We start from the raw sequence: 24,122 nt of genomic DNA on the forward strand, positions 1-24,122 counted from the left end.
TTCGTGGGAGCAGATGAGTGGTAGACTAGGGGGTAGTCATTGCTGAACAGCAGTGACTGATCCTCCTTTTTCAAATGAGTTTCTTGTAGCAAGATTATATTTCCTGCCAGTCTTTTGGCTTCCAAAAGAGCAATACGTCTCTTTCGGGGGGTGTTTAAGCCCTTGGTGTTTTGGGATATTATATTAATCGGCATGGTGGTGGTTCAGGATTCTGTAATACAAATGAACAGAGTGATAACTTACATATAGTTGAAGCGTCGATACATCCGTCTTTAGGAAACGATCTGGTATGAGAACATATACAACGAGAGATATACATATTATTCCGTAAAAGTGGTAAATGCTTACAAAACTTGGAGGAGGGGAAGGGTAGAGGGGGGAGGGAGGGGTAAACCGAGGATCCCGGTTTCCAAACATTGTTTGGGGGGACCAGCCATAGTGGGACCCGTGGTGCGAGTCTCTCGCACTCACAGGTTAAATGAACGTGAGGGGGGCGGGCAGTGGCCCAGCGGCTCAGCGCCGCAGTGCTCCTTTGTCCAGGAGTCGAACTTTCAAAAAGGGAAAATCCCCCCAAAGAGTACGGGGTGGGTTATGTGTGTGATCTTACACATCAGGGAAATACAAGCAAGAATGGGGGGCATTGAACGTTATACCTGTTTACATCAACATATCCTGTCTCAATTTTAGAAGCATTAAGTAGGGTTGACTGGCAGCTATAGTTTGGCAGACTCTGCATTCGTAGTCTACAGGGGGAGAGGGATAAATAACATGGAGAAAGTTACCTAAAACGTAACCTTTAATATTTTAGCCTGTAATAAAGAATTGGTAGCTGAACTTTGGGAGACCAATTCTATTATAGGCAACATATAGACTTATATTACAAATACACTTCTATCTAGAAAACAGTTCCAAACAAACATTGTATATCAGTCCCTTTTAAGTGTTCGGGTTAGTTCAAACTGATTATCAAACTTTGAATGTCTCGAACTTGTGGGTAACTTGGGAGAACAGTTTCACAATGAGCAAGGAGATAACCTGGATTTTGGGACTTGTACGTTCTAGAAACTTAAAAACGAAACTCAGCAACTTCTTGATGTACAGGTTGTCGTGCTCGGTGTAGCTTGGTCGATGTGTTCCAGGTACCGCGACCGTTGGTCAGTTTTTAGGTGGGTTACTGGAGTGGGCCACGTCTCGATTAGTACCTTAAATCCAGACCATGTTTTGGCTTGTCTGCCATCTTAAATGGGTATTAAGTAAGTTTCCAGCTCTAGATCTTCAAGTGGGTTGGGTCTTTGCTCGCCTAGAGGTTGGTGTTTTCACCCATGCCTGGCGTTGTGCCTTAGGTGACTGACAAGACCTTTGAGAGGCCTCCGGATCCTCTGGTTCGAGTAGGCCCAATGATCGTAGTTTTTCCTCACCTTCTTCTGGTGAGAGTAGAATGTACATCGTCTCTTGATAAGTGAACAATATTTTGCACGGGAAACCCCAGCGATAGCGGATTTTATTGTTCCGCAGTGAGTTGGTGATCTGCGCGAACATTCTCCGCTTATTCAGCGTGATTTGAGCCAAGTCCAGAAAAATGAGGAGTGCAACATTATCCTGCTCTATCTTTGGGGTGGTTCTAGCGGCTCTCAATATTTCTTCTTTAATACGGAAGTAGTGTAGGCGTGTGATCACGTATCGTGGCTTTGCTGGATCTAGGCCTTTCGGTCTAGGAAGCCTATGGGCTCTGTCCATCTGAAGTTTTTCCTCCGATATTTCGGGTAACAGGGACATGAAAAGCCGAGTGAGATATGCGTCCAATTGGGCGTTGTCCACTTCTTCCGGGATACCTCTGATCCGCAGGTTATTGCGTCTTGACCGGTTCTCCGTGTCTTCCAGTTTTTCGAAGATTGTTTTGACTTGAGTTTTTAATTCATCGATATCTTGCGCTTGGGTCTCTTGTGCAAGGGCGGTGTTATTCACCTTCTCCTCCAAGTCCACAATGCGGTCTTCTATGGACCCAATCTCCTCTCTGATGCTGCGGCGGAAGCTCTGCATCTCAGAGTGGATAGAGCTTTTTATTTCCTACACAAACACCATAATTTCTTTGCGACTAAGTGGCGCGTCCGTCTCTTCTCCAAAGCCTGGATCTGAATCTGCGTCTCAGCCTGCGGTAGACGCTTCTTGGTCTTTGGGGCCTTGTTTTTTGAAGAAGAGGGACGCCTCGCGTTGGACCGCTGGTTTTTTTGGTTGTTTAGTGGACGGCATATTTGTTGTTGGTCAGTCGAATTTTTGCTGAAAGTAGAGCTGGGTTTGTTGGAGTGATGTAAAAAGAAGGATTTTAAATTGAGATGAGCCCCCTCATTCTTAAAATGTCCCGGTCACACACACATTGTTTGCATTTCTTTATTTGGTTTTGGTTGAGCCTTCTTTGCTTTCAATTTTTTTTTTATTCAGATGTAGTGCTTGTGCAGGCTGGGTGGACCAAGATGGCCGCCGGCCACCCCTCAACAGGGCCGCGACAAGCTATGAGTCCCTTTCCCTGGTCTCCCCCCCCTCCCACGGGGCTCACAGGGCCCCGGGGTCACAAGGGGGAGCAGGCGCCCTGGTTTCGCCGTGCCTTGATCGGCGTGTCACTTTTTGGCTGGCGCCGTCTTGCTGCTCTGGCAGGGCACGGGCGCGCAGGGGCGGTTATTTAGGAGGGGCGGGCGGCGACCCCCCCGGCCGCCGCGGCGCACCCCCGCCCGGTACTGTGTAGCGCGGGGTCCCCCTTACCTCCTTCTATTTAGAAGTATGTACCAGCAGGTACTAGTGCTGCCTCCCGGTCCCGGCGGCCATTTTAGATTTTCCTTGGAGGCAGAGGGGGGACCTGCGAGCGATCCGGCGGTCACGGAGCCAGGCACAGTGGCAGTCGAGGGAGCCCAAAGGTACCGAAAGTTGCACAATGCCCTGGGGAGTATTTTGGGGTGTTCTTTCCCCGATTTTGACGGTTTTTAAGTGGTATACTTTGCGTTTTCCCGAGGAGCAGAGCAAGCTGCGACTAGCACGCTCAGCTTCCTGGCCACGCCTCCCATCTACCCCTTTTGTATCTGAAGCCCTCTCCCACCTTAAACCTTTCTCACACACTGCCCCACACCTCTGGAAAGCCCTTCCTATCAATGTCCAACTAACACCCTCTCTATCTACCTTTAAGACCTATCTTAAAACCGACCTCCTTATCAAAGCATATGGGTAGCTCGTGGCACATACTATACACTCCAAATCTATGTATACGAGTCTGCAAGGGGCACCTTACCAAAACACCTTCCTAGCGTCTGTACGTTCTTCCTACTTACCAATTGGATTGAAAGCTCTTCTGGACAGGGACTCCTTTTCCTAATGTTACTTTTATGTCTGAAGCTCTTATTCCCATTATGTGTTATTTATATTATTATGTCACGTGTATTACTGCTGTGAAGCGCTATGTACATTTAAATATATATATATTTATATACAGAAAATAAATATTAAGTATATAAATAGATATACATACATGTGTGAAATCAAAAGGCAATACTAATATTATTTATTACACTGTGACCTAGTGTACAGTAAAAGTGAATGCTCAGAAATAAAGGCCACTACCGTAGCTATCTGCAACAGGTGTATCTATGTATCAAAGCAAATCTAATGCAATTAAAATCAGGTGTGTGTGTGTGTGTGTGTGTGCATATATATATATCGCCGAAAAGCGGGGCACCGAGAAGCGGGGCCCTGCTGTATATATAATTTATTCACACACATATACATACACATACAGGCATACCCCGTACGCAATGGGTCCAGAGCATGTACGTAAATTGAAAATGTACTTAGTCAAGCACTACCTTTTTTTCCACTTATTGATTCATGTACTATACTGCAATCATCATACACGTGCAAAACGGATGTAAATAATGCATTTGTAACAGACTCCCCGCTTGTGCACAGCTTCGGTACAGGTAGGGAACTGGTATTGCTGTTCAGGATGTGTTGTCAGACCCATGCGCGAGCTGCCGTTTGCCGATTGGGCGATATGTCCTTAATCCAGGGTATGCCTGTATATAAAATCGCATTGCTTTCACCGTCCCGATTCAGTCGTAGCCGGCATTGCAGTCAATTGCAGTTAATGCCGGATTCTGTGCGGTAACCCGCAATGGACCTATGTGAATAAGCCCCTTAGTGTGATGATACCAGCGGAATCAGACAAGGAAAACATTTTGTCAGCAAATTTGAAACCCTTACTAATCTGGCAGAGGAGCCTGCAATGCATTGCCGGACTTTTTTGTCCACTATCTGCCGCTTGCTGTTGTTGACCCCTAATGCTATTTCAATTTTAGGTTCTATAAGACAGGGGTGGGCAACTCCAGTCCTCAAGGGCCACCAACAGGTCAGGTTTTAAGGCTATCCCTGCTTCCGCATAGGTGGCTCAATCAGTGTCTCAGTCATTGACGTATCTCTCCCACCCTCTTACAGTATGTCTCGGCTTTAAACATGGATGAAATCACACAAGAGCTTGAACTTGCTGTGTTTTCAACCTGGTCACATTAAAACTGAACTGGTACATCTTTTATTTTTGAATGTATTATTTGTAATTATATAATTATTTCTTCTACTTGATACCAAGGCTGTGAGACTTCAATTTGAGTATGCTGTTCCCCTACCCTTGCATTACCTTATATATATATGGAGAGTAGCCACCCTTTGAGGTAAAGGCACCTCTGAGAATTTGCCTTGAACGCTTTTCACTCTGTGGTGATATCTGGGAATGTACCCCTTTGTGACTGCACACGTTCCTTTAATGCACAGGGCTTTGAGCAGGGATTCCATGCTACATTAATGCAACAGTTCTTACCCTGAGCATCAAAACTACATCATTCACTTCACCCTTTTTTGGAGTCAGTGGTGTGCAGTGTGTGCCCAACACTCAACCCTTCTAAAGCAGAAAAAGCCAATGGAACAAATCTGCATTCTGGCCACATGGTGGCTTTATCATTTAGAGAAGAGAATTTGATTTTCTTCCCTAACACGAAGGCAGGACAACTTGTTTCGAAAGTGTATGTCGTGTATATATAGTATGTCCTGGTTTCCGGCCGAAGATTTTGAGGATCAGTTCCATGTGAATATCCAGCAGGTCACGTTCTCTGTGGAGAGAAAACAAAAATTTTCAGTTAGTAACAGTCCTCAGCCCACAGATACGGGGGCCTCATTTACTAATGAAAGGGTCCCTTGATATCCTTTCTTCCCATGTTTAGTGGGTCATTAGTAACTTTGAAGCCCAACATAAGTGATGCACATCTAAATGTAGGACACTTAAACTTAATGTGTACAATAGAAGTACATACAGTATGAGTTCATGACATACTGTATGCCGATGTAGCCAGGTCCCCCTCTGCTCAGTGGACCCCTCCCTCCCCCCCTCTCCAGTTACTCACCACGCGGTCGGGAGTAGGGCGGACGGTCGTGGGTGCAGGCGCATTTGCGCGCACATCAGTGAGCAGGGGAGAGACTGGGCAGTAGCGGAGCGGCGTGAGGGATTCCCGGTGGCTCCCTGTGCAGGGCGTCGTGGAAGTGCGCGAACTGCCACCAATGAGGAGGCTCTGAGCAGGGACTTCAAGTCCCATGAGCCTTAGGAACCCCACGTGATGCCAGGGAACCAATAGGGTGAGAGGATCCTCATAGGCAGGGGATAGGAAGCTGTCACGGAGCCCACGCTAGTCAGTCGGCGCTAGGAGAGGCAAAGGGGAAGGAGGTGAGGGTGCAGGGGTCAGTGACCCACTGCACTAGGCCAGCAGCCCCCTAGGCCCCAGTTAGCCCTGAGACACCCAGTAGTTTGTAGTGCTTCAGGGACAGGCCCTAGGTTAGGGACCCTGCCCCACTAGCACATATAGTGTCAGTTAGGGACACAGCAGATGCTGCGCTTCCCATCCAGAGGCTTGGGATCAAGCCTACTCCACAGAGAGAGCAGAACTGTACCAATGGTGGCCGACCCTGACCGATCATCTCACTGGAGGAACCGGACGTCACCAGGAAGGTCGTCGGATCCTTTGCGAAGTTCCTTTTGAACGCCCAGGTGCCGTCGTACTGGGCAGGTATCGTTACGCACGTGCACCACACGAGTACTCGCATATAGTGGCAGCGCTGACCACGGGACAAGGGGGTTATACTGTGGACACGGTGTGGGGGTACACGGTGGTGGGAGCGGGGTTACGTTATACTTTACCCCAGTGCTAGCATTGCATGTGATTTGCATAGAGTATAAGTTACGTGCACATGTTTAGTAAAGCCAGTCCTGTTTTACACCAGTGTGCTTATCGTGATTGTTTCCTGTGAGGGCCTCCTCCCACTTCGTTGGGATCCCTCCCAGGTGGAGGCGTTGCACCACGAGATAGTTAGTTAGTTATATGTATGTACCACAGGCTCCCCGAGCGGAGGCTTAGGCTCCTGAAAGCCATACAGGTAATATACAGTATCAGTAGCGTCTGTATTCATAGGGAATACCCGTTACATTTGGAGGCGCTGCTGAGATCAGCCCTGGGGTGCCCTACTCAGTAGTTCACGTAGTATCGTATCAGTCAGCATGCCTGCGCTCACGCCACAACAAGTGGGCGACTGGGCCGAGAGACTAGGAGAACTCCTCCACCACGTAGTCGCCGTAGGAGGGGTACCTGCTGATGTACCCATGTTTACTGTCTGCAGTGCAGTAAGGACATTACCTGGTCTGGCGGGAGCCCGCCTCATCAGTAAGCACTACCACCTTGACCAGCAAGAGAACACCATACTACTGGCCACAGAACAAGCTTTATACCCTGATAGAAGCCCACAAGTAATATATCTCCCAGAGACCTTACTGCAAGGGTGCCCTCTCATTTACCCTGGAACAGTCTCTAGTTACGCAACTTCCCCTACCGGACATGCGGGTTGGAAAGGCAAAGATATGGCCGCCAGTACTTCCATCAGATCGGACATATCCCTACCCGAGTGACTTTCCTTTCTGATGCTAGGCAAGGGGCCACCAGCTGGGCCGGTAGCCCACCAACATCACCGGCCCCTAACAGATTAATGAGCAGCTTCACACCAACCCCTAACATGGGAGCGGGGATCGCAAGTCCCTCAGCGAGTGGCGGCTCCATGCTGGGAGTGATATTCCCGCAACTTGTGGATGCTATAACTACGTCAGCACAGCTCAGAATTACCGAAAGCTGAAGGCGTTTTCAGGAACGGTTCCTGTCCCCGCAGGTGAGGAAGGCATCGAGTCTTGGAAGGAACACACCCTCAAGGTGATCGATGAATGGCCCTGCTCTGAAGCGGTAAGACGGCAGAGAATCCTGGAAAGCCTCAGACCCCCGGCATCCACCATGATCAGTGCACAGCGCAACCAAGACCCTGATCTCTCTGCTCATCAGATGGTAGAGTTGTTAGTCCAGATCTATGGCAAAGAAGAAGAGGTGTAACGATCCGGGAGTCACGCCGCCCTCGGCGTGCTCCCCACTCACCTGCAGCTCCGCCGGGTCCTCCCGCGGCACGCAGGCAGCCTTCCTCCAGGACGCCGATCGCAGCTCTACGTGGGCGCGCGCGCGCACACCAATGCTCCTCTTCAAGTGTTGGTCCGGCGGGTATGCCCGGTCACGCGCCCGCAAGCGCAGCTACACGGAGGCGCGGCCACACGGAGGCGCACCAACCCCTTAAAGGCACAGCACCTCAAACCATTGCTGCAATCAAATGCAGCCTTACCACTGGGCTTTATTGCTCCTCCCCTGGGACTCATGCTGGACCTATCCCTGCCGTAGCCTGGCCCTTCCACACATTCCCACCTTGCTGCGCTGCCATTGGACCCTCTCTCCCATATATACCCTACAGTTTCACTAACTCGTCGGCTGAGCATAGAACCAGTTGTTCTCATCACTCTCTGCCTCCCTAGTCCTGTCTTGTTTTGCAGTCTTCCTCGTGCACCGAACCGGCTTCCTCTACGACCCTCCGCACCTCTGGCATCCCGAACTTGGCTTACGGCAATACGACTCTCCGCACCTCTGGCACCCTGAACTTGGCTTACGGCAATACGACTCTCCGCACCTCTGGCACCCCGAACCCGGCAAACGGTAAACAATTACGTCTCTCTCTCTAACCCCGGACTTGGCTAACAGCACCCTCTACCATCCGTACCTCTCCTGCCACGACTCGGACTCCCAGACCTTTCTACTCTCAAGACGTGCCCTCGTGGCTGTGTGTGGCGTTATATCCTATCCCACCTCAGCACCGCGGTCCCGCCTAGTTTGTGGTGAGCTCGTCCTGACATTATGCTCAGCCCAACAAACATGGACCCCACTGAGGTGGAGCGTACTTTAAATTCTCACACGAATCTCTTCACCAGGCTAGAGACTTATCTGGAACAGAATGATAGGCGGATGGATTTGCTTCAGCAGAGCCTTCATTCCCTTACCGTTCAAGCCCGAGCTTCCAGTCTGGGACCTTCACCCATGGCCTCTACAGCCTCCGCAACAGTCTTTGCATATCCTCCGTCTGCTATGGAACCCCGAATTCCTGCCCCTAACCGCTATGCTGGGGATCCCCAAGGATGTAGGGGTTTCCTTAATCAATGTTTCATCCAATTCCAACTCTCACCCTCTCGTTTTGTTTCCTCAATTTCTAAGGTCGCCTATATCGTGGGTCTTCTCTCCGACGAGGCGCTGGCCTGGGCCTCTCCCGTTTGGGAACAACAAGCGCCCATCACACAGGACATCGACCTCTTCGCCCATGAGTTCCGAAGGGTCTTCGACACACCTGCGCGGCAATTAACGGCAGCATCCTCTCTCCACCACATAACCCAGGCAGATCGTTCCGTCGCCCGGTACGCTGTGGAGTTCTGCACCCTTGCTGCTGAGACGGGATGGAACAATGAAGCACTATCTTTGGCGTTTTGGCAGGGCCTGTCAGAATTCCTAAAGGATGAGCTAGCGGCGCGGGAACGTCCTACTAACCTAGAGGATTTGATCGGCCTGTGCATTCGGGTGGACCAGCATCTGCAGGAGTGGAGGACTGAACGTTCTCGTTACCGTCAACGGGTTTCAAGGTCTCTCGCCCCATCGTTCGTGCCTCCAACACCCCCATCTTTGGACGTCCCGGAACCAATGCAATTGGGAGGGAATAAGCTGTCCTCTGCCGAGAAACAACGCCGGCGCAGTGCAGGTCTCTGTATGTACTGTGGCAATTCCGGTCACTTAGTGCTCCAGTGTCCCCACAAGCCGGGAAACGCCAAATCCCAATGAGATCCCGGAGAGTCTCGTTGGGAACATTGCCTCTCTCCCCCATCATCAAGGACGTTCTTCCCACCAGGATCCTGCTGCCAGTGACGCTGTCTGGAGAGGGGTTTCATACTCAAGCACTGGCATTCGTGGACTCCGGTTCCGCAGGCAATTTCATCGATCAAACCTTTGCTAGACGGAACAATATTCAACTTATCAGCAAGAGGATGCCAGTGGGCCTGGAGGCCATTGATGGTCGACCTCTTCAGCCGGCCTTCATCACGCTTCAGACGGTGCCTCTTCAACTGCAGTTCGTCGACGCTCATACGGAAATCATTACCCTCGATGTCATCCACACTCCCTCCGTTGAGTTGATTCTGGGTCTTCCTTGGCTCCAAGTCCACAATCCTCACATCGACTGGACCAACCGGGAACCCATCCAGTGGGGTGCTCAATGTGCAAAGACCTGTACCAGGCTGTTCCAGAAGGTTGGTGGTTTGTGTACCCTGCCAGAGAAGGTCGACTCCTTGCCTACTGTATATTTGGAATTCTGCGATGTGTTCGACAAAGCACGATCCGAGGTTCTACCTCCGCACCGACCTTTTGACTGTCCGATCGACCTGCTGCCCGGGGCAGTTCTTCCCAGGGGACGATCCTACCCACTCTCTCTCCCGGAGACTAAAGCCATGAACACTTACATTGCGGAGAATTTAGAGAGAGGTTTCATCTGAAAGTCTTCCTCCCCAGTCGGAGCGGGCTACTTTTTTGTAAAGAAGAAGGACGGGTCTCTTCGTCCATGCATCGATTACCAGGGTTTGAATAACATCACGAGCAAAAACCGCTACCCGCTGCCTTTGATTTCGGAGCTCTTCGACCGCCTTCAAGGAGCAACTGTTTTTTTCTAAACTGGACCTAAGGGGCGCCTACAATTTGGTAAGGCTACGCAAGGGGGACGAGTGGAAGACTGCTTTTAACACCCATGACGGCCATTATTAATACCTGGTCATGCCGTTTGGCCTGTGCAACGCGCCAGCAGTCTTTCAGGACTTTGTCAACGAAATTTTCCGGGACATTCTTAACAAATTCCTTATCGTTTACTTAGACGACATCCTAATCTTTTCTAAATCCACCAAAGAACACATCAAACACGTTCAACAGGTGCTGTTACGCCTCCGGGAAAACCATCTCTTTGCAAAATTGGAAATGCCAGTTCCATCTGACGTCCGTAGCATTCCTGGGATACATTATCTCTGACTCCGGGTTCACTATGGATCCAGCAAAACTAAAGGCCATTCTGGACTGGCCCCGTCCAACCACCCTTAAAGCCGTGCAACGCTTTCTAGGTTTTGCAAACTACTACCGTCGCTTCATTCGCAATTTTTCCACCACGGTATCTCCCATCACCGCTCTAACCAAGAAAGATGCAGATCCCTCGTCATGGTCCGAATCCGCCATGCTGGCATTTAATCTTCTCAAAAAGGCTTTCGTGTCTGCTCCTATCCTCACCCACCCAGACCCTAAACTCCCATTTACCCTGGAAGTGGATGCCTCTGACGTCGGGGCTGGCGCTGTCCTGTCCCAAAGGACTTCCCCCTTAGCCAGACTACACCCATGTGCCTTCTTTTCGAAGAAATTTTCTTCCGCAGAACGGAATTACGATGTCGGTAACCGGGAGCTCTTGGCAATCAAGTTGAGGAATGGAGACACCTCTTAGAAGGCACGGAAACTCCCATAACCATCCTCACAGACCATAAGAACCTCCTCTACTTAGAAGGGGCACGTCGATTGAGCGCGCGACAAGCCCGCTGGGCATTATTCTTCTCATGGTTCAATTACTTAATCTCCTTTGTTTCAGGCTCCAAAAACCTGAAGGCGGATGCCCTGTCTCGACAGTTCCTTGCAGAGGATAGGTCTGAAGAGCAGCTAGAGACGATAATTCCCTCTAAATTTATTGTATCCGCCAACTCTTTCGATATCATGGACAAGATTCATCCGAGCAATCACAGGCTCCTATGGGGTTCAAGGTTCCGGAGGGAAGGCTCTATACGGCACCGCAACATCGCAAGAGAGTCCTCGAGTGGTGCCATTCCTCTAAATCGGCAGGACACCCAGGGATACGGAAAACTAACTACCTTGTCCAGCAAACCTTCTGGTGGCCAGAGAGGTCCAAAGATGTGGAGGAGTTTGTAAAAGCGTGTGGCACATGTGCTCGCAACAAAGTACCCCGGGTCAGACCAGCAGGCCTTCTTCTTCCATTACCCATCCCAGACCGTCCCTGGAACCATATTTCTATGGATTTTATCGTAGAGCTCCCAACCTCCAAAGGGATGAATACTATTCTTGTGGTAATTGATCGTTTTTCCAAACAGACACACCTTGTTCCCTTGAGGGGTCTTCCGAATTATTCCAGGCTGGCGGATGTTTTCGTCCAGGAAATCTTTCGTCTCCATGGAGTACCCTCGACCATCGTTTCAGACCGAGGGTCTCAATTCGTGTCAAGATTTTGGCGAGCCTTTTCTGGAAAATTGGGCATTTCATTACAATTTTCCTCTGGGTACCACCCAAAGACTAATGGGCAGACGGAGAGAGCCAACCAAAACCTGGGCCGAGTTTGCTCTCAACTCCCTTCGTAATGACTCCACTCAAGAATCTCCTTTCTTTATAAATTTTGGCTTTCATCCTTCCCGCTTACCCTTCTCCCCTTTATCCTCAGGGGTACCAGCAGTCGACAAGTGTATTTCCCGGCTGAAAGACTTATGGAGGAGGATTCAGGAGAACTTAAAGGTGGCCACTGGGAGACAGAAACTCCAGGCAGAACGCCTTCGAAGCCAGGTTCCGGAGTTCGCTCCAGGAGACAGGGTATGGCTTTCATCTAAAGGTCCCTACTATGAAGCTGGCACCCAAGTTCCTCGGTCCCTTTCCCGTGGTCAGGAGGATTAATCCTGTGGCTTATCGTCTGCGTCTTCCACCCTCGATGAGGATTCCTTCGGTCTTTCATGTACCTTTGCTAAAACCAGCATTTCAGAGTCCTCGTTTTTCCAAGACCACTTCTCCTCCACTCCCTCTTCTGATCCAAGGTCAACAGGAATATGAGGTCCAGTCTATCCTGGATTCTAGGTTCTCCAGAGGAGGAGTACAATACCTGGTCCACTGGAGGGGGTTCGGACCAGAGGAACGCTCATGGATTCCCCACCGTGATCTCCACGCGCCTCGACTCGTCAAGGCTTTCCATCGTAGGAATCCCTCCAAGCCATGTCATGGACGCCCAGAGGTCGCCCCTGAAGGGGGGAGTACTGTAACGATCCGGGAGTCACGCCGCCCTCGGCGTGCTCCCCACTCACCTGCAGCTCCGCCGGGTCCTCCCGCGGCACGCAGGCAGCCTTCCTCCAGGACGCCGATCGCAGCTCCACATGGGCGCGCGCACACCAATGCTCCTCTTCTAGTGTTGGTCCGGCGGGTATGCCCGGTCACGCGCCCGCAAGCGCAGCTACACGGAGGCGCGGCCACACGGAGGCGCACCAACCCCTTAAAGGCACAGCACCTCAAACCATTGCTGCAATCAAATGCAGCCTTACCACTGGGCTTTATTGCTCCTTCCCTGGGACTCATGCTGGACCTATCCCTGCCATAGCCTGGCCCTTCCACACACCTCCACCTTGCTGCGCTGCCATTGGACCCTCTCTCCCATATATACCCTACAGTTTCACTAACTCATCGGCTGAGCATAGAAGCAGTTGTTCTCATCACTCTCTGCCTCCCTAGTCCTGTCCTGTCTTATTTTGCAGTCTTCCTCGTGCACTGAACCAGCTTCCTCTACGACCCTCCGCACCTCTGGCATCCTGAACTTGGCTTACGGCAATACGACTCTCCGCACCTCTGGCACCCTGAACTTGGCTTACGGCAATACGACTCTCCGCACCTCTGGCACCCCGAACCCGGCAAATGGTAAACAATTACGTCTCTCTCTAACCCCGGACTTGGCTAACAGCACCCAGTCCATTCTACTCTCAAGACGTGCCCTCGTGGCTGTGGGTGGCGTTATATCCTATCCCACCTCAGCACCGCGGTCCCGCCTAGTTTGTGGTGAGCTCGTCATGACAAGAGGAAAGTGAGCTGTGGTTCAAATATTATGGTCTCAGACAGAAAGAGAAAGAAGACCTGTCAGATTTTCTTCAACGAATTCAGCTGGTACTTTGGAAATTGCGAATCTGCGGCCTCATTCCAGCCTCAGATATGGACGAATACCGGCGCAAGCAGTTCCTCCGAGGGGCCATTCCCACGCATCACATTGTGATTATGATTAGGTGCTCAATAATGGAGGGGCCTCCCCCTACATTCATTGACATCTTGGGGCTTGTCAAGGGACATGAAGCCTATACAAAGCTACATACGTCCTCCACAGTCAAAGAACCGCTTACGAGTGACATTCAGGGAGCCTCCGCTCGCCGGGTCAAGAAACCTGTCAAAGAAGAAGAGGAGCCACCCAAGTCACCCTCAATGAAAGGCCGAACTTCGGGGAAATCTTCCCCCACTTACCCAAGACGAATTGATCCCAAGGATATCGTCTATTATGGCTGTGGACAGAAGGGTTCATTTCTCCAGAGAGTGCCCCGAAGGAGTTAACCAAGAAAAAAAAACGCCAAGTAAAGGAAGCTCGGCTAGGTCCATGATCTGCCGGATACAAACCACACAAGTCAAGATATCCGAGGCCACTCCTATGTCTCCCAAAGCTCCTACTGACCCAAGCTCCGACGATGGAACTCCACCAGGGGATGCTTACAGTCAGGTACTGTAGGCCCATCTGCCATCGTGCGTGTGGTAGTAGAAGGGATCTATGCCTCTGCTCTACTGGACACTGGATCCCAAGTGACCATAATATACAGACAATTCTATGACCAACACCTCAAACACTGTCCCCTGCGGTCGGCGGAACATATGAAGGTGAGGGGGTTAAGTAATGAAGATTACCCCATCGATGGGATCGTGAGAGTTCAACTGGAGATACTCCAACTGAACACCGGCAAGAAGCATCCCATGCATGTGGAAGCAATGGTATGTCCGAAGCCTCAAGGACAGTGTCAGTACCCGATCATCTTGGGAACGAATACTGATATAGTGCGAGCTGTAATCAGAGCATACCTGAAAGAGACCAACGAATTACCAATGGCCAATCCACTCCTTGACCCTGTACTACGTGAGGAGTGCAACCGGGTATATGCCTTAGAGCGTCACGGGGACCTCTACAATCGTCAACGCGGACTGACGACCATTTTACCAGGGGGAGTGCAACGTATGGCCGTCTGGTGCTGTTATCCCGATCGAGATGAGACCGATCATCTTTTCTCTCTGGAGAGTACCCCTGAGGAAGAGGTTCAGAGAGGGTATAGGGTAATACCCAAAGTGAGAGAGTGGATGACTACAATTCCTCTACGAACCTACGTATATGTTCAGAATATCTCCCCATTCCCGATGGACCTTGATGCATGACGAAGTTTGGGCCGCATATATCCGGTCAGCCCTGTGGAAACAGTGCCACTGGTGAACGCCGCTGCAGTGGATGAGCAGTTAGTCGATCTGGATTTCAACTTCAGAGACTCGACGCTGCCAACTGAGTGGAAGGGTCGACTGACAGCCAAGTTTAATGAACGAAGGATGGTGTTTTCCACCAGTGAGATGGATGTGGGTTGCAGTCGCAGTGCCCAACACACCATTAGATTGAGTGACACCACTCCGTTTCGTGAACGCTCTCGTCGCATCGCCCCCTGGGATGTGGACGATGTAAGGAACGTCCTGAAAGAAATGGAGACCGCTGGGATTTTGACGGAGTCTCTGTGTCTTTATGCGTCACCCATAGTGGTGGTAAGGAAGAAGAACGGATCCGTAAGACTGTGTGTCGATTATCGAACCCTGAATAATCGTACGGTACCCGACCAATACAACCTTCCTCGCATTGAAGAGATTCTGAATACTCTAACCGGGAGCCAATGGTTCAGTGTTCTCGACTTACAATCTGGGTACTACCAGGTACCTATGAGTGCAGAGGACCAGGAAAAGACTGCTTCGTCTGCCCCTTGGGTTTCTACCAATTTACGCATATGCCCCAAGGTATATGTGGGGCACCTACTACCTTCCAGCGACTGATGAAGAAAACTATTGGAGACATGAACCCTCGGGAGTGTCTAGTTTACCTGGACGACATCATTGTCTTCGGGAAGACCCTGGAGGAGCACGAAGAGAGGCTGCTTAAGTGATAGACCGTCTTGGAAAAGAAGGATTGAAGTTGTCCCTCGACAAGTGTCGGTTCTGTCACACTTCGGTGACTTACGTGGGACACATCGTGTCTGCTCAAGGAATTGCCACCGATCCGGCCAAAGTAGAAGCGGTAGTGAACTGGCCTCGTCCCGAGAATGTCATGGAACTGCGATCGTTCCTGGGCTTCTGTGGGTATTACCGTCGCTTCGTGGAAGGGTACTCCAGTCGAGCTAAACCCCATAACAATCTTTTGAAGATATATCCCGAAGATACAGGAAGGAAGGCCACGTCGGCCCATCAACCATTTGTTGAAGTCCGAGTGTGAACAGGCCTTCCTGTATTTGAAGAAAAGCCTGACCGAAGCACCGGTGCTTGCGTATGCTGATCCAGAACAACCATACGTTCTGCATGTGGATGCCAGTCTCAATGGACTGGGCGCCGTCTTACATCAGAAGCACCCCGAGGGCCTTCGGCCCGTAGCCTACGTCAGCCGCAGTCTGACACCCAGTGAACAAAAATACCCTGTACACAAGTTAGAGTTCCTGGCTCTCAAATGGGCGATCACGGAAAAACTCCATGATTATCTCTACGGTGTTACGTTTGAGGTAAGGACGGATAACAATCCCCTCACGTACATGAATACCTCTGCCAAATTGGATGCAGCAGGGCACCGATGGCTGGCAACTCTATGTAATTACAGATTCTCTCTGAAGTATAAGCTGGGGGCCTTTGAACATTGGAGCTGACGCTCTATCCCGGCGACCAGGACTAAGTGCTACTTCCGATGATGAGTGAGAAGAAATCCCGGGGCCAGGGATGTGAGCAATGTGTAGCACAGCCATCATCAACAATCAAGTGGTCTTCTCCGAACTACGGGTTGCAGATTCCTTAGGATGCCGGTCGCAGGCTATCCCAGCCGCCTACTGCGATCCAAAGGGAATGAATATAACTCACGACAAGGTAATACGTTGGAAAGACCTAGTGGACTATCAAATGAGAGATCCGGTAATCAGCATCATTAGGCAAGCTGTTCAAAGAAAGAATCCAGCCCTACTGAAACGTGCTCCCAGAGACCTGATCGCGTTGCTAATGCGTGAGGTGGACAAGTTTGAAATTGACAATTGCTTACTCTATCGGGTAGTACAATATCACGACCACCCTGATAGGCGACAACTGGTTCTACCCCAAACTCTAAGATATATGGTATTGAAGTCTCTACATGATGAACATGGGCATCTTGGTGTAGAGAAGACCTTTGGGTTGGTCAGAGACCGCTTCTTCTGGCCCAAAATGTGAGAAGCGGTAGAACAACACTGCCGCCGTTGTTCCCGGTGTATACAACGCAAGACCTTGCCTACAAGAGCAGCGCCGATGGCCCACCTAAAGAGTTCTTGCCCAATGGACCTAGTGTGTATGGACTTTCTGTGCATTGAGCCCGATACCCGAGGAATATGTAACATGCTAGTCATCACGGACCATTACACCCGGTATGCTCAGGCCTTCCCCACGAAAGACCAGAAAGCCATCACAGTGGCAAAAATACTATGGGAGAAGTACTTCGTTCACTACGGTCTTCCAAACCGGCTTCACTCAGACCAAGGTCGAGATTTTGAGAGCACTCTGATCCGGGAATTGCTCAAAATGCTGAATATTGCTAAATCACGGACGACTCCATACCATCCTGAAGGAGACGCTTTGCCAGAACGATTTAATAGGACCTTGTTGGACATGCTCGAAAACCCTGAAGGGTGCGCAGAAAACTGAATGGAGTCAACACGTGGAGGCCTTGGTACATGCATACAACTGTACCCGCCATGAGTCTACTGGATTCTCCCCATACTTCCTTATGTTTGGGCGAGAGGCGAGACAGCCAGTAGATGTACGTCTTTGAGTGTCAACGGATGGGATACACATTGCTACCCATTTCAAATATGTCAAGCGTACCAACAGGCTGAAAAGTCTGCAGCTAAACTGTATGCAGGCAACAAAAGATGATACGACCATAAAGTAAAGTATCGAGAGCTTTGTCCTGGGGACGCTGTGTTGCTTCGTAATCTGGGAGTCCCAGGAAAACATAAATTGGCGGACCGATGGAGAGATGGTATATATGAGGACGAGTCACAGATGCCTGGCCTCCCGGTCTATCGCATCAAGGCCGGGTAAAGGTTTGGCATCGAAATCATCTTCTCCCCATTCCACAAGTGGGAGATGAGGAAGCAGAAATACTGGCCACACCGCTGAACGGTGAATCCGATTTCTCAGAGGTTGGTCAAGAGACTGTAAATAATTACACCAATTCTGAAACTCCTGAAGACCCTATGGAAGTACCCTCTCAAAGGGACTATTCCACTGAAAGGGCATCCCCCGGAGGAGCTACGGGTAAAGGGCCCCGTAGGCCAACGCCTACTAAGGCATCAACAGGCCAGCCTTTGGATCCACAGAGCCCGTGCTTTGTGCCCAACAGAGACTGTTCAGAGACATTTCTCCCCTCAAGGGTAGAGGCTGAGCCTCAGGACTGTACCTATTACTCCCCAGAGGGAGTTGCTGAAGAGCAGCTCCGTAGGAGTCAAAGAGTAAGGTACCCTCCAAACCGGGTAACCTATGACCAAATTGGGGCACCCCATTATGGGGCTCAGCAGTGGGCTCGCAGCAAAGTGCAGTCCGTCATTGTGATGTTCAATGAAATGTACAATCTGATATAGAGCTGACGTGTAAGATTGTAGTTGATTGCCGCATTTTTATTATATAATGATGTCGTGCCATTTTCATTATATAACTGCTGTGTATAGTTATAGTCATGCTACCCAAGCGAGGGCGTTGGGGTTTTTACCAGGGGGAGGATGTAGCCAGGCCCCCCTCTGCTCAGCGGACCCCCCCTATCCAGGTACTCACCGCCCGGTCGGGAGTAGGGCGGCCGGTTGCGGGTGTAGGTGCGTGTGCGCACACGGCGTGCATCATCAGTGAGCAGGGGAGAGACTGGGCAGTAGCGGAGCGGCGTTAGGGACTCCCGGCGGCTCCCGGTGCAGGGCGCCGCCATTTTAGATTGAGCACGCATGCGCAGTAAGGGTTTCATCGCGGTGGCCAGCCAGGAACTCTCGCGCAGTGGAAGTGCGCGAACTGCCACCAATGAGGAGGCTCTGAGCAGGGACTTCAAGTCCCATGAGCCTTAGGAACCCAACGTGATGCCAGGGAACCAATAGGGTGAGAGGATCCTCATAGGCAGGGGATAGGAAGCTGTCACGGAGCCCACGCTAGTCAGTCGGCGCCAGGAGAGGCAAAGGGGAAGGAGGTGAGGGTGCAGAGGTCAGTGACCCACTGCACTAGGCCAGCAGCCCCCTAGGCCCCAGTTAGCCCTGAGCCACCCAGTACTATAGTTTGTAGTGCTTCAAGGACAGGCCCCAGGTTAGGGACCCTGCCCCATTAGCACATATAGTGTCGGTTAGGCACACAGCGGACGCTGCGCTTCCCATCCAGAGGCTTGGGATCAAGCCTACTCCGCAGAGAGAGCAGAACTATACCAAGGGTGGTCGGCCCTGACCGATAATCTCACCGGAGGAACCGGACGCCGCCAGGAAGGTCGTCAGATCCTTTGCGAAGTTCCTTTTGAACGCCCAGGTGCCGTCGCACTGGGCAGGTATCGTTACGCACGTGCACCACACGAGTACTCGCATATAGTGACAGCGCTGACTACGGGACAAGGGGGGTTATACTGTGGACACGGTGTGGGGGTACACGGTGGTGGGAGCGGGGTTACGTTATACTTTACCCCAGTTCTAGCATTGAATGTGATTTGCATAGAATGTAAGTTACGTGCACATGTTTAGTAAAGCCAGTCCTGTTTTACACCAGTGTGCTTATCGTGATTGTTTCCTGTGAGGGCCTCCTCCCACTTAGTTGGGATCCCTCCCAGGTGGAGGCGTTGCACCACAAGATAGTTATATGTATGTACCCCAGGCTACCCGAGCAGAGGCTTAGGCTCCTGAGAGCCATACAGGTAATATACAGTATCAGTAGCGTCTGTATTCACAGGGAATACCCGTTACACCTATAATGTGGTTAGTTTTATACACAGCCCTCCTTATTTCCAAACTTCAGTAAGCAAAGGCTGGGGTTTATATAGACGCAGCAGAAAATGTGACATTGCTGCTTTAGGCTAAGGCCCCGGTAACTCCGCTGCAACGCGCACCCGTGAGATTGGCGGCACGTGCAGCCGATTCCCTGGTCTGCAGCTCACTGCAGGAAGAGAGACCGGGGGGGGGGGCATGGCGGGGGAGTGACGGGGGCGCGGCCATGACGTCACCCGGCAGGTTCGCCCTCATTGGCTGAACCACCGGGGGGCGTGCCATATCGCTTGTCGCGAGTCCTGCTCTCAATTCTATTGAGAGCAGGAGCAACTCTCGCCCCAGCGCTGCAGCCCCCCCTCGCAGCAGGCCCGGGGCCATTGAGGGGAGGGCTCTCGTCCGTGCAGCGTCCGTAGTAGGCAGCGGGGTCAAGGCCTTAGTGTTGTAGCCTTACCTGTTTTTCTGGTCGCACAGTAACTCTGACAGACATCTCAGATAGCTTGAGGAGGAGTTTGGTGACTTCTGCAGTTCCAGCTCATCCAACTTACAGTGGCTCCATAAGATGTCTGCTTCGCTGGGAAGTTTAGGACTCCTGAGTATCTCCTCCTTGTTGGCAGTGCTAGTATCCCCAGGCCTACCAGCTTCCACAAAGCTAGAAACATATGCCAGTTCAGCCTCACTTACAACATAACTCTGGACAAAGAACAGCTTTGGTTTTCCTAGCAGGGCCGGGCAGGAATCTCCAATGAAAAAGTTTTTAACTCGGTCCAGAGGAAATCCAGGGAAACTCTGATCTGTGCAGAATACGGTGTCAGAGATACCACGACTGATTAGGATACACACAAATATATCATAGTTTCGGTGCTCTTCCATCTTTGCCACGTCCCGCAGGGTGTGCTCCAGCGCCTCCATTTTCATATACATATAGTACTTCACATTGAAATGAAGAAATTCAAAAGTATTTTTGAGCATGACTGCAGAAAGACCAGAAGTGCAGAGATTAGTATCAATGTTAACAGACTCAGGGCTGTGTATAATTTCTGCAAAACCTAATTTTTTAAATGTACTCATTAACAGTAGATATTTTGCAGCGAGTAGGCCTCTTCATGATACATGGAAACAAAAAGGAGAAGCCACATTTTGGCGGGGAGGGGGTTGGTGGGGGAGGGGGGAATACAAAGACATTTGAGGCCTCAGAAATGAAAAAAATAATGCTTGGAACAAGATGCGTTTTTGAGCAGCAGATGTGGAAAGAATTACAGATAACTTATTGTCGTCTTATTTTAAAAGAGTAGATGGCCTCATATTGATCTTTTTGGGTGCTATTAGGGTTGCCAGGTGTCTTTTTTTCACCCAGACAGGCCGGTAATTCCGTTGCCTGTCCGGTATAAAATCGGAGGTAATATCGGACACATGTGTCCGGTATTACCATTTTTGCGGCAGCGCAGGCGCGAGGGCAGGCAGTGCAGACAGTAGTACTGAGACTGGGGGCAGGCAGGAGCACTTGTGTGTGTGTGTGTGTGCGCCTGTGTGCCGCCTGTCCCTCATTGGAGGAGCGGAGAGCCAATCAGAGGACAGCTGGGGCAAAGCCCACACCCCGGCGGCCCAGAGACGTCCGTTTCCTTCCTATCAATAAGGTAAGGACACAGATTAGGGGATATGATGGGGGGGGGGGGGGCGCCCGGCCCCGGCCAAATTGTGACAGGATGGGGGGGCAGGGTGAGATGGTGACAGGATAGGAGGGGGGCAGGGTGAGATGGTGACAGGATTGGGGGGCAGGGTGAGGTGATGACAGGATGGGGGAGCAGGGTGAGATGATGGGGGGGGCAGGGTGAGAGGATGGGTGCAGGGTGAGAAGATGATGGGGGGGCATGGTGAGATGATGATGATGGGGGGGATAAGATGGTGATGGGGGCCAGCCTGGGGAGATGAGATCATGATGGGGTATATTTTAAATGTATTGGGGAGGTTAGGGTATATTTTATATGTATTGGGGAGGTGGGGGTATTTTTAAAATGTATTTGGGGGGAGGTGAGGGTATTTTTTGTGTGTGTTCGGGGGGCGTGGGTGTCCAGTGTTTCTGGACAAACCACCTGGCAACCCTACGTGCTATATGTACGGTAGATTCAATTAGACACATGCAAAGTCTTATAGTTGGGGGAAAATCTTGATGGAATGAAGCAAAAGTGATATATATATATATATATATATATATATATATATATATATATATATATATATATATACATATATACACACACACTCTCTGAAATGTTTGTCTGTCAGGATGTGTGTCTGTGGGTTTGTGCGTTTTCTGATTTGTTGGCGGCTGGCCACACCTCTCGCTGTAGCCCTCTTCCATTGGCTGTGGGGTTTGCGGTGACGTCAAAACAGGGAAACTTCACCCGACGGTTCTCCTCCTCACCCCGCAGGCCCCTCCTCACTGCTCCGAGCAAGAGATAATGTCCTCCTCACTCGAGCTTCAGGGGATGGTGGGGGGGGGGGGGGGGGAAATGAGCACCGGGGAACGGAGGGGAGAGGGGTGTTGCCCGCACTCACTGCTGCCCCTGGCTCTCCTCCCTCCGCTCCCCCCACTCCTCTCTTCTCCTCCCTCCCCTCTCCTAGGAGCGCGCATGCAGTCCTCGCTGACTCAAGCCTCCTGCTGCCTGTGGTATGTGATGGGAGAGGGAGATGGGCTGTGAGCTTCGGGGGGAGGAGGAGGGGGGGGGAAGAGAGGCTGATCTGCAGCTTCTGAACTTTGCATGTGAGCTACGGTGGGGTGGGGGGAAAGAGGCTGCTTCTTCTGCTTCTGCTGTAAACATTACTTGCTCGTGTGTGTGTGTGTCAGTGTGTCAGTGAGAGTGCACTGCACCCTGTACTATGTGAGTGTGACACTGCACCCATACCCCCATCTCGCAGCTGTGAAGTGGTGGTGGGGGGGGGAACAGAGCTGTGAAGGAGGGGGGAACGGAGCTGTGAAGGGGGAGGAGAACGGAGCTGTGAAGGGGGAGCGGGGAAACGGAGCTGTGAAGGGGGGGAAACGGAGCTGTGAAGGGGGGGAAACGGAGCTCTGAAGGGTGGGAAATGGAGCTCTGAAGGGGGGGAAACGGAGCTGTGAAGGGGGGGGGGGAACGGAGCTGTGAAGGAAGGGGGAGGGGGGAACGGAGCTGTGAAGGGGGGGGGAAACCCAACTGTGAAGGAAGGGGGAACCCAACTGTGAAGGGGGGGGAAATCGGAGATATGAACGGGGGCGGGGGGGTGCAGCTGTGAACAGGGTGGGGGACCGGAGCTGTGATTGGGAGGGGGTGGGGTGGAGTTGTCAGCGGGGGGAAGGGGGAACGGAGCTGTGAAGGGAGAGGGGGCCGCATTCATGTGCGGGGGGAACGGATTGCTGTGAATGGGGGAGAAAGAGATGGGGCAGAGAGGGGAAGGGGGGAGAGAGATAGAGAGGTGAATGGGGAGCGGAGAGAGAGGGGGAGCGGAGACAGAGGGGGAGCTGGTAAATTAAATCCCGGCTATATCACAGATCTCTCTATACAGAGAGAGTGAGAGAGACACACGCACAGGTTGCACCTACCTGCATCATTTCCAACACAATCAATGATCAAGCAGATCCCAACAGGCACATTCCTTATTATATACCTCTCACCTCTGACGCCAACCTGCATAACAGAAATGTATATTGTATAATTTAGGATTGTTTTGTGTTCATGTTCAGAGGTGCAGACAACTTTACATACAGGAAATAAAACAACATAGCTGTGGTAATGAGCTCTGCACTTTTTGATTAGTTTAAATAATTACATTTTAAAGCAGCAATCCCAGACCCTCAAATATTTTGCACATAAAAAACGGTACACAGGGCCGCCAACAGAAATCATGGTGCCCAGGACAAATGAAAGGAGCAGGGCCCCCGCCTCCCGAACCCGTAGCGCATCTACCACGAAAAAATATTTTTTAGCGCGGAACTTTTACTTTACTGTTTTTTTCTTATTATAATACGGAAAAAAACATTACAATGAAATCTGTTTATTTTTATATTTTCAACAAGACAGGTGACTGCCTGCCTGGGTGGGTGACTGACTGGGTGACTGACCTTGATCAGGTGGGTGCTGCTTCCTTGCCACGGGGCGCCTCGGGAGGTAGGTGGCGAAACTGGAGGGCTAATTCTACAACTGCCCGGGGTAGGAGGCGAGCGCGCGGGGGAAGCTGAATTGGCACGTGCGGGGGGGGGGAAGCTGAATTTGCACGCGCGGGCTCGCAACGTCGCTTCCCCTCCGTCCCACGTTGGGAGCGGGCCCACTGGCAGCAGGCCGGACACACTGCTTCCCTGCGCATGCGCATGCGCATGGGGACTTGCCGACATTTTTTTTATTATTTTAATAAAACGGGCACAGCCGCACAGGGGGGCCGGGCCCCCTGACTCGCAGGGCCCAGGAGGCCAACCCCGGCAGACCCCCGCCCCGTTGGCGGGCCTGTAGTTACCACTGTAGTTCCTATACTGGGGCTAGATGGAGGCAATTCCAAGCTTTTTCAACTATATGAAAAGTTTCTAAACTTGTGCAAA

The 24,122-nt window shown here is 51.2% G+C and overlaps 1 protein-coding gene across 5 annotated transcripts in view; it reads right to left on the minus strand.

Moving 5' to 3' along the window:
* Nucleotides 1-4,966: 4,966 nt before the first annotated feature.
* CFLAR (CASP8 and FADD like apoptosis regulator) overlaps nucleotides 4,967-24,122 on the minus strand; it is a 54,148-nt gene continuing 34,992 nt past the window's right edge. For all 5 annotated transcript variants that reach the window (XM_075608660.1, XM_075608658.1, XM_075608659.1 and 2 more), the window contains exons 8-10: nucleotides 23,133-23,217; nucleotides 20,010-20,529; nucleotides 4,967-5,144 (exon numbers count right to left, since the gene is read on the minus strand). In XM_075608660.1, coding sequence (XP_075464775.1) covers nucleotides 5,024-5,144; nucleotides 20,010-20,529; nucleotides 23,133-23,217 — 726 coding nt within the window. In that variant the 3' untranslated portion in view covers nucleotides 4,967-5,023. The remainder of the gene's footprint in view (nucleotides 5,145-20,009; nucleotides 20,530-23,132; nucleotides 23,218-24,122) is intronic.

The sequence above is a fragment of the Ascaphus truei genome, chromosome 7 (genome assembly GCF_040206685.1).
Source record: "Ascaphus truei isolate aAscTru1 chromosome 7, aAscTru1.hap1, whole genome shotgun sequence".
Taxonomy (NCBI): Eukaryota; Metazoa; Chordata; class Amphibia; order Anura; family Ascaphidae; genus Ascaphus; species Ascaphus truei.